Source organism: Synchiropus splendidus, chromosome 1, assembly GCF_027744825.2.
Source record: "Synchiropus splendidus isolate RoL2022-P1 chromosome 1, RoL_Sspl_1.0, whole genome shotgun sequence".
Lineage (NCBI taxonomy): Eukaryota > Metazoa > Chordata > Actinopteri > Syngnathiformes > Callionymidae > Synchiropus > Synchiropus splendidus.
Window position 1 is genome coordinate 69,119,814 of NC_071334.1, and position 13,641 is coordinate 69,133,454.

The 13,641-nt window shown below is 47.9% G+C and overlaps 1 protein-coding gene across 1 annotated transcript in view; it reads right to left on the reverse strand.

Annotated features, from left to right (window-relative positions):
* Positions 1–8,169: 8,169 nt before the first annotated feature.
* The window catches only part of unc5da (unc-5 netrin receptor Da), a 213,541-nt gene continuing 208,069 nt past the window's right edge, over positions 8,170–13,641 (reverse strand). Inside the window, exons 17-19 of the mRNA XM_053853945.1 lie at positions 13,465–13,629; positions 13,217–13,395; positions 8,170–9,805 (exon numbers count right to left, since the gene is read on the reverse strand). Coding sequence (XP_053709920.1) covers positions 9,607–9,805; positions 13,217–13,395; positions 13,465–13,629 — 543 coding nt within the window. The 3' untranslated portion in view covers positions 8,170–9,606. The remainder of the gene's footprint in view (positions 9,806–13,216; positions 13,396–13,464; positions 13,630–13,641) is intronic.

Below are 13,641 nucleotides of genomic sequence, written 5' to 3' on the forward strand. Positions count from 1 at the left end.
GTATGCTCCCTTTACGTATGTCACTGAACACATGCTTCCAGGCGTCCTTTACGTTGCTGTTCACCAATCTATCCACCAGGAGGAGCAGCCCAGAGTCAAACGTTTATGACAACACCGAAGCCAACATGGCGACTGTGGACGAAGTATCCCTCTTGCACAAAAGTGGAAGGCAGAAAGATCCGTCTAGATGTGTACGTAACGTTGAGCCTTACCTCCGACACAAGCATACTCAGAACTCAGTCCAGAACCTGTCGACCACGAAGGCAGGAACACAGAGTTTACAGTCAACGAACAAAAAGAGAACAAGGTGCTAATGGAGATCAAAGGAACACAAACAGCAGAAAGAAAGAACGCAAATGCAGAAGACATGCAGAGTTACCTAATGTGACTTCAGTTCTATGAATACGTGCGACGCCCTCTATTGGTTAACTGCACTCCGAGGCCCCGCCTCGCACCCAGGAAGGCTCCACCTCTCCCCATAAGACCCCTTGTTCGCCTTTGAACGCAGCCATTGAACAAGGCTCTGCTGGGCGGATAGTTAGAGGGCATCGCACGTATTCATAGAACTGCAGTTACATTAGGTAACTCAGCATTTCTATGTCATACGGCATGCAGTAATAAAGAAGCCAGCAGGGCGCGAAGAGAAGGCAACTGCCAAGACCTCGAATGAAAGCACCTGGGGGCATTGAGAGAGAACGACGGCGCAACATGGGAAGAACAACAAAGAATGGTGAAAGGTGGAAAGTAAAAATGCAGAAGAACACGACATGTGAGAGAAAGAAGGCCAAGGAACCAAAGAGAACAAAGGAGGATGAAGAGTACTCATATAAGAAGAAGTGAATGTGAAGCACGTGTGAACTAATCCACGATGGAGATGGAAACACAACACAAAGAGTCCATGCAGAGCGGTGAACGCAGAGCTCGGTACTCGCCACAGACGGAAGCAGAAAGCAGAGAAGAACTTGTTTCTGGACAGAAAAGAAGTTTGTGCACTGCCTGAGTGGCGCTTCAGAACCTGACCTGGAGCACAAACGCTGGCGCAGACTGGACTGAAAACAAACTTGATGAGAACGAGATGGAGGCCGACAGCGTTCAACAACCTCCAGTTCAGTCCCCTGCGTGACGGATGTTGTGCTCTGAACAAGACACAAACATCGAGAGCCTCTTCAGCGTTCCACCAACACCACACACACTCCATGACCTCTGACTTTTCAAGCCAGGGAGGAGACCCTGCCTCTGGACGTCTGTTCTGGTATTGCACTCACCCGATGGAGGCCAGTATTAGTCGGGCCGCAACATAATGACCACCTGCCTGAAAGTATGCTGTGTGTGTGTGTGATGTGCTTCTGTCAACTTGTGTTGGTTTTTTTGTCGGTTCAGTCTGTGTAACTGTGTATACATTTATATTCAAGTGTGTATGTTATAGACAAATGTTTTCCGTAGTGTGTGTGTGTGTATCTTGCATAGCTATATTTGTGGGTCATTACAATTGGGTTCCAGTTTGGTTCAGAGTCCTGCTTCAGGTGAGCCATGTATATTGGATGGTTGGGTTTAGAGTGAGAGGCTGGGGAAAGGGTTATGACATTGAGAGGTCCTCACAAAGATAGAAATATAGAGGTACGCGTGTGTGTGTGTACCGAGGAAGTAGCAAAGTGTTAGAGTTGGCGGTCTGAACCGGTCTGGTCCGGCTGAGTCGGGCTGAATATTAACCCGCTGGATTACGACCGGCTCAGGAATGCAACTCTTTGTTGGGACCTGGGCGATGATGTCATGAGGGCCCGGCACCTGGGATCCGCTCCAGAGGCGGCGGATGAGTCACCTGACTCTGCTGGTGACAAAAGAGCCGCCTCCGTCAGCAGCCAGATTATGGTCAGGATTAGCTGGATAAACGCTGAAGTTCAGTGGCAAGAGAGAGGAGAGGCAAACTCATGTCTGAGGAATCTCTGGCCCAGTCAGCACTCGGCATAAGTTTTCTGTTTCTAATGGTAATTCTTGGAATGTGGTGGCTCAAGGCTGGTTGTTGTGAAGTTTACTTACATTATAGTGGGTTATCATTCAGAAAATAAATAAAATATTGCATTTGTTATATAATATTTGTTGTAATATTATTTTGTTTTATTTTTTAAAAGCAAATTTAAGTTTAATTTTGCAGGGTACTTGGTGAATATTTATTGATTTTGCTAACAAAAATAATTCTGTCAACTTTATTTAAATATATGTATATATATATACAGTATATATACAGTATATATATATATATATTTTTTTTTAGCATTTTCCCTTAATAAATTTAAATTTCATGAAAACATTTTATTATCACGTGTACATAATTTCTAAAAAAATCCATTCTTGAATCCCAAATTACTGAACGTGTTCCAATTCTGTCCTCTTAATCCCAGGTGGACTTTTATTTTACATAATGTTTATTCCATCATCTGAAAGTCACACGATTCATTCTAATTGTAATACTTTTTTATGTGCCCACTGTGCTCACTGGGCGTTGATACTGGTGTTTGACCTCTCTACTTTCATGGTAAAATAATCCTGAATTGGGACAGAATATCAGTATAATCCTATCATGTCATCTGATATTTATTTTGGTGCTTCTTTTGTGTCGTGACTTCGAGTGTCGTTTCTCACGCCAGGTAATCCTCATCCTGTGTTCCGCCAGAGATTTTCCCAAAGCGTTCATCGGAGGGAGAAGATTTTAAACTTCAGTTTCTCCTCCCCATAGCAACGCTGTGCTCAGAGCTCATGGACGCAGTCGACATCAGACGGTTCCCTTCTCTCAAGTTTTCCAGACGCGGCGCCGCTTCTCTACAGGATTAGCTTCAGCCCAAACTTGCAGTGGAACTGTGAAGAATTGCATCACGTGGAGGTCGAGCTAGCAGGGGCGCGCGCGGCTCGGGTGTTGTGTGTGGGCGGCTGGTGGGGCGGGGGGAGGGTGGGATGGCATGCTTTGAATTACTGTACGTCGGCTCGGGTGGCCACGGCTGCCAGCTGTGAGCGGATCAGTCGGCAGCGTCAGCGCTGCGGCCTGCAGACCGCTCTCTCTCTGTCTGAGGCTTCAGACGGAACCGCAGGACGTCAGCGGCCCAGTCGCCATAATGAATAATCCCGACTGACGGGTCATGAGAATGACTTGAAGTGAGCGCAGCAGCCTCTTGCTGGTGTGGACCAGTCGTTTTAGAAGGAAGGGGAAGCATAGCTACGTCCCGGTGAAGCCTCCGCTGTGAAGTCCGGCCATCACTTGTGCTCGCTCACCCCCCCGGTGGTCATAAGTGGTGGCGTGCCGGCGCTCCCCCAGTACTGAGACAGAGGTCTGGACCTCTTGACGTCAGCTGCTGCCCCGCGACGGCTGAACATCTTCGCTCATCTCGTTCAGAACTGTTTCTTTCCTTTCACAATCACTGTTTTACGCAAAAAGATGATACAGAATAAAATAAAGTTATAAGCTACGTGATATGTAACTGACATGAACCTTTTTCATCCATCAAAACTCTACTTAAACATGGATGTTTTGGCAACAGCGCCCTCTAGAGGTCTGGAGGGAGGAAACTAAAAATCAAAGTAACTGTAACTATGTTTTTAGTGAATTATGACTTTTACAAAGCAGACTTTTACTCTTCAACAGTGGTGGTCAGGGCTACGCCTCACTGCAGGGTCACTGGTTCAATTCCAGCTTGAGCCGACACCTCGGCTCCTCCCATGGACTGAAAACATGCAGCGCTCAATTGAGGACTCGAACGTGTTCCGTAGGTGTGAGTGTGTCCTGCCTCTGGCCCCGGACAGCTGGGACAGACTCCTGCAGACGGAGCGGACAGTGAGGGAGAACAGCTGCAGTGATGCCTCATGCCTTTATCTGATCCGTCACCATTACTCTTTGATAGCTGCGACATAAGTGCTGATGTTCACAGCTGGCTTCAATTTTCCGTCTCATTTTAACCTAAAGTTTCACTTTCCAGGCCAAATGTGGTGCCTCTTCACCAAAGTCATCCAGGATCTTTGTTTCATATCTTCGGTTTGTCTGAACGTTTCCTCACGTTTGAAGCTGATGTTGAAGTTATTTGAGGATGAGAGCGCAGGGAAGCTGGAGGTATCTCCGCAGGTCATCAGCAAAATGATGATTCTGGCCTCTTCGTCTCTTTATTACCACTTTTAATGTCATATCCTTCACTTCCTGTTTTCCGCCTTTAACCTTGGTTTGGCTGTTATCTTGAGTGGACTTGGTCTGCAGGGCTGGGTGGGAGGAAATCCGAGTGCTTCGCTCATCCTCGTGAAGAGGCGAGGGAGAGAGTCTTGGGGCGTGCGTGCACAGGGTCGGAGGTCACGGTCAGAGTCCGGCTTCATCGGACGGTAGAGTGATATCAAGCTGCAGAACAAGACCGCGGCATTTGTAGGTTTGTTCTCATGAGCTTCACATGACTCGTATTCACCCCCCTCCCCTTGAGCAGCACATAGACTTCCTGTGTGTCCTGGCCTGGATGGTATGTGTGTGGAGTGGGTGTCTGCCGGGTCTTTCATCCGGCAGAGACCGGGGGAAGGGGAGGAGGAGGGGGGGGAGTAAAGAAAGTGAGAGAAAGAGAGAGCCATCTTTAATCCTGTGAGTCACAGCACAGTTGTTCAGTGGTGGTGGTGGTGGAGGGGAGGGGGGCCGTGTGTGTGTGTCAGGGCTGGAGGGGAAGAGCGAGGCCTGCTGGGAAAGTTTGTTTGCCTTCCTGAGACACACGACATCCGGTGAGGACAACAATGTTGCAGCAACAAGTGTGTGTGTGTGTGTTTCATATAGCGCTACTCGTGGGGCCTTCATGCATGACCCCATACGTTTGAGGGGTCAATTTGACGACTCAGTTCAGAGTCCTGGTGATGATTAGCCATGTGCTTTGTATGGTTAGGTTGAGTCTGGGGGGAGGTCCCCACAAGGATAGAGAGACAAACATGAGCGTGTTTGAATGTGAGCGCCTGTCTGTCCTGTAACGACAACAAGTAAAGTGCGCCCTCTGCTGGCGGAGATCTGTCCTTTTGTGCAGTAAAGTCGTTGCACTAAGATGCTTTGCTGCGTTTGTTCCGCCTCCACTCAGTTAAAAAAAGTTTCATTTTTAATGAGGTTTCATCCGCTCACGAAAAAGTATTTCAGTCAATTGTTGTAACAAAGGTTATCGATTTATAAGGAGGAAAAAAACACCCCTCGCCTGCTGCCGTCTCTTCCTCACCTGCAGGTTTGTTGACCCCAGGGTCCGCTTTCTCTCCTCCTCAACCTTCCTTCTGCCGACAGCACAGACTCATATATATATATATATATATATATATATATATATATCTATATATATATATATATCTATATCTATATATATATATATATATATATATATATATATATATATATATATATATATATATATATATATATATATATATATATATATATATATATATTTATGAAACAAATAATCGATTTTTTTTTATCAAACAGCAAAAAACATTTCAAATATGCCCAAAATTCTGATGAACATAGAATATAAAATATATTAAAAGTAATAAATTAAAAGATGAAATTCTGAAAAAAAAGTATTTGAAGATATTAAAAAATATATTTGGAAAAACCAAACCAAACAAAAGCTACATTTTAATTAATTAATTTCATATTTTTTGTAATTCGTATTAAAAAAAAAAAATTTAATTGGAAGAAAAAAAAAAGGGTTTTGAATTTTAATACAGTTACATTTCATAACTTTGAGAAAGGTTTAAAATGGAAATAAAATGAAAACAGAAAAAACATTGTGAAAAATATAACATATGAATAACATAAATATTGAATATATATATATATATATATATATATATATATATATATATATATATATATATATATATATATATATATATATATATATAAAGTTGTTGATAAAAACAAACAAAAAAAGAAGAATGAGCCCCCGAACCTGGTTCATCTGCTGGCAGCAGGTGAGTCCGCTGCCAGCCCTGCAGCTTCTCCGCTCTCTCCTGATGAATCACGCCTCCCAGGACTCAGTGTTGACTGACTGCACAGCTGCAGCATCACTGTGGGGGGGAACACAGGCTCTGCTCCTCTCTGGTGTCCACAAACACAGCTGATCTGATCTTTGATTGGACTTCCAGGTGGCGCTGTAGGACACAATCCCTCACACGGGGAACGCCGGACCCTCCCGATGGCCTCTTGGGGAGGACGTCTCTCTCCGGCTGGCGGGAAGGTGCTTAGCTCCTCCTGGATCTTGCACTCGGCACGTATGCTTCAGCACCAGAGCAAGTCATTTCTGGGCGGCGCTAGCTCACTAGCTAGCACCTGGTGTGCCTATGGAAGCCTGTCTTCTCACCCGAGGAGGAAACCCAACATCCTGGACACGTCACTGTAAATGGGGATGCTGCAGGAAGCTCCTGTCCAGATCTGAGGTCTTGTCATGACTCGCTGAGAATCCCATCCGTGGGGACTCCAGTCCACAGCTTGTGGGAGACCTGGACCCATCACCACACATCCAGTCCAGGATGTGAAGTACACAACGGTCCACAACTAATTTAGATGAGCGTGATATTTCTTGGGGGGAGCCACTGGGCTTGGAGGACGAGTTCCGCCCTTCAAAACCACAGCGGAAGAAACAGTGAACACAAGTCCATGGTGCTCACAATAATCCTACTGTGGCATGGAGAATGATGACTCAGCAGAAACAACTGTATGGACGTAGCAAAAGATGAGGACCAACAAAAGCCGAAAAAGTTGGCTTCAGAAGAAAAAAACAACCAAAAACAACTAAGAAAAAGCATGAAACAGTATTTGCAGGGTTGATGAAACAGTCTCCTCATTTTCAGAGGCCACTCGATGGCGCTCTTGGTTTAGAAATGATGTGAGGTTTCATTGACTGAGTTGTTCAAGTCCAAACATTTTACAGCAGACAGCGCCATCTGGTGGCCTCTGAAAATCAGGACACTGTTTCATGAAACCTCACCAAACTTTCACTAACTCACATCTTCAGTTCAAAGAAAGTCATTAACCGTCGAAGTAAAATAGATAAATAATGATAATGATAGATAAACAAACGATAATAAAGTTGCTCAAGAAGAAAGACACCATTTCCAAAAAGTCCACAGTGGAGCCATGAGTTTGGAAATGAGTTGTGATAGAAGTCAATGGTACAATAAAGTCCACAGTCATGACAAAGACAATCAGCAAAAAGTCAAGACAAAAAAGCACAACTCTCACTCTACACCAGGAAAAAAGGCAACGCCGAAATAAAAGTTGAGTGGAGTGACGAAAAAAAAACAAAAAAAAAACGTGATGGTCACAGAAGGAATCTGCAAATTTCTTTTTAGATTAATTACCTTAAAAAAAGATATTAAAAATGGATATCAGCAAGAACAAAATGGCTGACGACGACAAAAAGGTGATTCATTCAAAGAAAAAAGAAGGAATTTTGAAATGCGCTGGTGTGAGAGGCTTAGGCTCAGACAGGCGCTAGTTCACCTGATGGGAGGGTCGGCTCAGGTCAACAGGTCGGACGGCTGCAGAGGCGAAGCAGCGCTGACCGACCCAAGTCCACGCTGACCAGCTGATTCCGGTGATCAAGCGAGTCCGGTTCCGCCGCTCTCTGATCCGAGCCGATGGAGGAGAGAAGAGAGTTCCGCTGCAGCACCATGATTCTGAGGATCCATGAAAGGTCACGGATGATTCTCAAGAAGTGCTGCTCGCTGTTTGAAACGTAGCGTGACCTTTGAGGACCAGAAGAGAGTTTCATGTTCTGATCTTTATATTCAGGTCCAGAAAGGTCAGGTCAGATCACACCACAGTGTTCTGACCCGACTTGAGCCAGCAGAACATCTGCTCCAGTGGCTGGTGGGTCCTTGCTGGTTGACATTCCGCAGGTGAGATGAAGGTGGACCCAGCACTGGGGAGCAGCAAGTGACATCGTGATGTAAGGTATGTGTGTTTTCCTTGTTTTGTAGTTGTTATTTTGTGGACATTGTATTTGTGTTGCACTGGTCCAAGGTCCAAGGCCTTTTTTCAAAACAGAAAATCAAACCAAAGAAGTGGGAGCGGGACAAACAAACAACAACAGATGTTTTATTCTGACATCGCTGCGGCTGGATTTGACTCTGTTTCGGGGTCAAACCTTCGACAGAGAGACAGACGCCGCACAGTCGAACAGAAAGCACTTTATTGAGTTGAATCTCAGTCGCGATTTTGAACCGGGGACCTTCCCGCCCGGAAGGTTTAGTGAGGACGAACGGACCCGCTCGAGTCCCCGCTGACTCCACCGAGACCTGAACCTTCTGATGGTCATAGAGTCAGGAAACTGACGGAGACCTCACACCTGTCGGAGTGTGTCACGTGACCACGGGCCGCTGTGAATCTCACAGTAACTTTTGCGACGTCATCGGTGACGGTACTTTGCGAACGCATCTTTATAAAGGGACGACACGCCGACCCCGGAGCTGCAGAGAGAAGCATCGTGAGAGTCGCGGTGAACCAGCCAGATGTTTGGTCAGAGAAGGCCAGGGAACCGAAACTCTGGGTGCATCTTCTTTTGGGGTCTTGACTTCGCCTTCACTTCCACCAGCACCCAGTTCTAGCCCGGAACCATCAGGACAACTTCTCTAACATTAGCAGACTCTGGTACCCTCTGAGGGTACCAGAACACCGCTTCTGTTGGGTTTGTCTCCGGCTTGACCTGAAACACGCCTCACCTCAACAAGCGACTCGGAAGTTGAGTCAGCTCCAGTGAGCCATGTAGACCACCGCACTCCTGTGGGCGCTTCAGAATTCATGGAAAGCTTGAGAACCTTCAAGGATCTGCGATGGTTGGCTGCAGACTGTTGGACATGGGGTTCACCCGAACAAGACGTCTGAAGCTTCATGCCCCCAAAATGTGTTTGCTGAGGAAGGAGGGAAGGAAGGAAGGAAGGGGGGCTGGATGGAGGCGATGGAGAGGACTACCAGGATAACATCCTGACCAACCTTTCTCAGCTCTGATCGAGGATGAACCAAGACACCTCTTCTCCTCAATCACAGCCACGAAGAGCGCCACCCGGTGGGTACCTTCTGGTGATCAGGGTGTCGAGTGGCAGCGGTGGGCGACCGTTTCAACAAGTCCTTGAGATGTTTCTTCTGTTGCGAGGATGTACGTTGTTTTCCGAGCTCATGTGACGGATGCCAGGCGAACCAGCGGCGCACCAGAGAAGCGCGGGCAGACGAGTCGTCTTCCGCATGCAGATCAAGATATCGACATCCCCGTACAACTCTTCCACTCAGCAGCAACAATAAAGACACAGTGCGGGAAAAGAACCGAAACAAACGACAGATTATGGCGTCACAATAAATGAGGGATCCAGGGAAACACCATATTCACGACCGCACAAAGTCCCGGACAAGGCTCCTTGAGCGGCGTCGAGCGTGACATCAGTCTCTGCAGACCTTCTAAGATCTCACTGAACCACTGTGTGGTCTCTATCTAGGTTTGCTGGTTCAGTCCACCATGAGTCCGCCGCAGTCCCGTGGGTCAGCTGGTACGCCTCGCCGCCGCCGCCACTGCTGCTCATGCAGGGGACCTTGCTAAAGGCTCACCATCAAGAGTCGGGTTATCCGAGCTCAGGGAAGTCAGAGTCCTGCTCGTCCTGGCTGTAGTCCACTGGGGGGCTGCCCGAGGACTGGATCTCGCTGATCTCTTCCAGAGCACTGGCCAGCGAGTCCAGGTCCCCTGAGTCCTGGTGCTGAGCTTCCCACAGACCGAGGATCACAGAGGACGGACTCTCCTGACAGGAGAAGTAGCTCAGATTCCTGCAGGGCACACACACAGAGGTTGGACAGTGAGGACACAACTCCAGATTCTGGTGCAGTGGAACGGAGTGGACCAGGGACGCCATCCATACAAGTCATGAGGACCCGCTGACCAACTCAGATTTAAGCGGCAGGCAAACGTAAGTAAAGATACTTCCACAGCGCCACCTACCGAGCTCTGAAAATGAGGGTGCTGTTTCAGGAAGCCTCACCTCACCAACCAGGGATCAGAGACTTCTCATGGAAGTTCGAGCTGTTTGTTAAGGCTGATCAAGATTCATTGTATGTTCGTACGGTATGTCAATGATCCTTCCCTGTGATGGGTTCCATGTCAGAAGGTTCCTGTTCTCCTGCCTCAGTCTCTGTCCTGACATGTGACCAGCAGCCACAGGCCACTTCTAAAGAGATGCTGTTCTGCCTTGAGTCACAAATGTTCATCTCTTTCTTCTTCTCCAAATCTTGTGAGAGTGTTCTCTAGACCTGCTGAGTAGTGCCTGGATGATCGGAAGATCTAGCAGGACCAGCCGGCCACTGGCTGAGGTGGACACTTCTGATGGAGGACGCTCTGGAAGTTCTCGAGTGTTGCTGCTTGTCCAAGAAGTTAAGGTTCTGTGTCTTGGCAAGTGATGTCTTCTGCACTAGTCTGTAGGCAACATATAGTTTCCTGATGTTCATGAAGCACTCACTAAGTTTAAAGAAGCCGAAATGACGGGTTGCAGTGGTAGATATTACACAGAAGGTGGACAGACACTGTCTTTGTCTTCACCCTTGCGTGGTGCAATAGTCACATTCAAATATTATTAAACATTTTTTTTTCGCACTAATGTGAGAGTTCTAAAGTTGTCATTTTGCAAGCAATGACCATAGAATTACGGGGTACAGATCCAAAAATGCTGCTGGAATATCGGACCTTCTACACTATTGTGGACTCCTTCTGCTTCCTGGGAACCACCATCACTGAGGACCAACCATCAGGTCCCTCATCAGGAAGGCCCAGCAGAGAATGTTCTTTCTGAGGCAGCTACGGAAACTACGACTGCCGACGAAGTTGCTGCTCTATCCTCCTCTATCACTGTCTGGTACAACAGCGCCACCTCCAGGGACCAGAGCAGACTGCAGCGCTTCGTACGTTCTGCTGAGAAGGTGATCGGTTGCAGCCTGCCACCTCTTCAGGACCTGTATGTCTCTAGGACCCAGAGACGTGCAGGTGGGATCAGAGCCTTCGACCCTTCTCACCCTGGTCATGGACTGTTTGTTCCTCTTCCCTCTGGCAGGAGGCTACGGTCCATCCAGACCAGAACCTCCCGTCACAGGAACAGCTTCTTCCCCTCGGCCCTCAGACTGTTGAATTTGTGAACAGCCTGTATTTTATTTTATTTTATTTTTATTTTATTCCAAAACACTTTCGTAGTTGGTGGAACCCCACTGTCCATGGCAATAAATTCAATTCTGATTCTGATTCAGACACACTGCAAAAGAAACGGAAGACATTTTTCACGTCTGGACCACAACACAAACAGAAACATCTCATTCAGGGCAAAAAGAGTTGCACATGCACTTACAGCTCCGGTCCAGCAGAGGGGAGTGTTTCCTTTCCCTGTGACCACTGTTGTCCTGCTGTTCCAAACGCCTGACGACACTCCACAAACAATGCAGGCAATGGTTGCGAAACACATCTGAACTGGCTCTTTGGTGAAAGTGCAAGTGATCCAGAGTAATCTAAAGACTCCTTCCTTTAGGAGGCTCGGAGTTTACGGCGTGATGCACCAGCCACAGAGACGCCTACTGTTACGTAAGGCCGTGGTAAACTTCTCTTCTCTCCTGCGTGGCTTCACTTGAAGAGGCGGAACTCTGACCGTGCTGCTCTCACCGTGAAGCTTCAGATGTGGATGTCACGTCACCACTGCCGACACAGACCAGAGATCCTGCTGCACCTACACCCACGCTGACCGCCGGGGGTGCTGTGCACGCCGCTAATGAACATCACAACTATGAACGTGTGACTCCGCCACAGGCTCGGCGGGCCCAGGAGGCGTCGCTTCTGTGTTGCCACGCAGGACCTTCACTCTTCTCCTGCTGCCCTGACTCTCCACACCTATCATGGAATCAGTCACGTGGCTAAGGGCACAGATTAGAGGCGGCCAAAATGCCACCCTCTGAGTGAAGCGACATTTACATGACGTAGAGCAAGTCACGCCGGCGTCTCACAGAAATAATGGTTCAGAAAGACTTCCATGACTTCCCCAGAGTCCCACATGTCTGAGTGAGGCAGTCGTCATCGTTGAGTCCAACAGAGCTCCAGTGACTAAAGAGGAAGCTGCTCCAAATCACAGCACTGCACAGTCAGACAGTGATGCGAAAAGGAACGCGTCAGAGTCATTGTATCAAATGCAACTTGGATAGGAAACCGACGTGTCCTAGAGCCAAAACATGAGGCTGTTTTAACTTGGAATTGCAGAATCAGTCCTTCCTCCTTCAGTTAATGAGTCTCACACAATGAAAAATTGAGACTGGAGTCATAGGGCGCTTTCACACTAGGGGTTCTGTCTGGAGACAAAGCTCTTGCGGCTCAGAAGTCCGAGATGTGAACACAAGTGAGTCGGGTTTTGGCCGCAGACCTGATCCCCGCATCGCTGATGACGCATTCACATGACTGTGCTGCCCTCGTGTGGGCGAAGTTAGAAGTGAAAACGCAGGGCGAGGCTAGTCGCGAAGCGAGGTGTGAAGGTGCGAAGAATCTCAACGGGGGGCGACTCGGATACAGGCTCCAGAAACAGAACACTGCAGTGAGAAAGCGCCCGTAGACACCAATATAGTATCACTTCCCAAACAGGAAATGTTGAAACCCACAGCACTGGAGATTCAATACCACTCCAAATACTAAATAGGAATGTGAGGGACTCGCTAGATCATTGAGTCCCACATGTATCATTGCTGTCAAGTCCTACAGAAGAGCTCAAGCTCACAGCAAGTCAGACACTGATGCCAAACGGAAAGTGTGTGGGACTCCTTAAATCAACTGTCCCACATGTCTGAGTGACACTGTGAGACTCCGGTCGCTGTAGAGTCCTACACTGCTCCAGTTACAATACATGCAGTTGTTCAAATTCAGAATTGCATTATCAGACGATGACATCAAAGAGTTAAGCTCGAAGTGTGTGGGACTCCTTCAGCCAATGGGTCACACACTTGGTGAAACGATGAGACTTGTTTCTTCAAGTGTCCTACATGGCTGACACTTTCTAAACACAACACTGAAGAGTCAGACAGTGCCCCATGAATTGCTAAACAGGAAGTATGTCGGACTCATGAACAGAGGAGTCTCACACGCCAGACTGAGCCCCAAAGAGTCAGATGTATAGAGGGAATGACTCCTCGTCCTCGGTGGCACTCAGACGACACGAGTCCTACCTGTCGATATGCAGCTTCTGCGCTAACAGCTGCCAGTCCTTGCCCCTGGCGTTGGCCGTGTCGAAGGTGGCGCTGATTCTCTGACGGATGGATAGCGGGATCTTGAAGGCCCTGGACCCTGTCTGTGACGTGACCGTGCAGTCCGACTGCGTGAAAAAGGGAACCACTCCTTTCTCATTCTGTCGGCGAAACAAAGCGGAGACGGGTTCGAGTGCCACACGAACAGGAGGATTCCTTCCACAACTCACCTCCACCACAGACGTGTACACCTGAAGGATCTGCTCTTCGCCTTTGACCTGCCGGACGCTGATCTTACAGGAGAGCTGGGAGGAGGACAGGCTGTAGCGCTCCAGGGAGAAGGCACACTGCAGGGGGCGCTGGTTACCGGCCCACACGTGAGAGAAGGAGAACTCCTGGACCAGGAG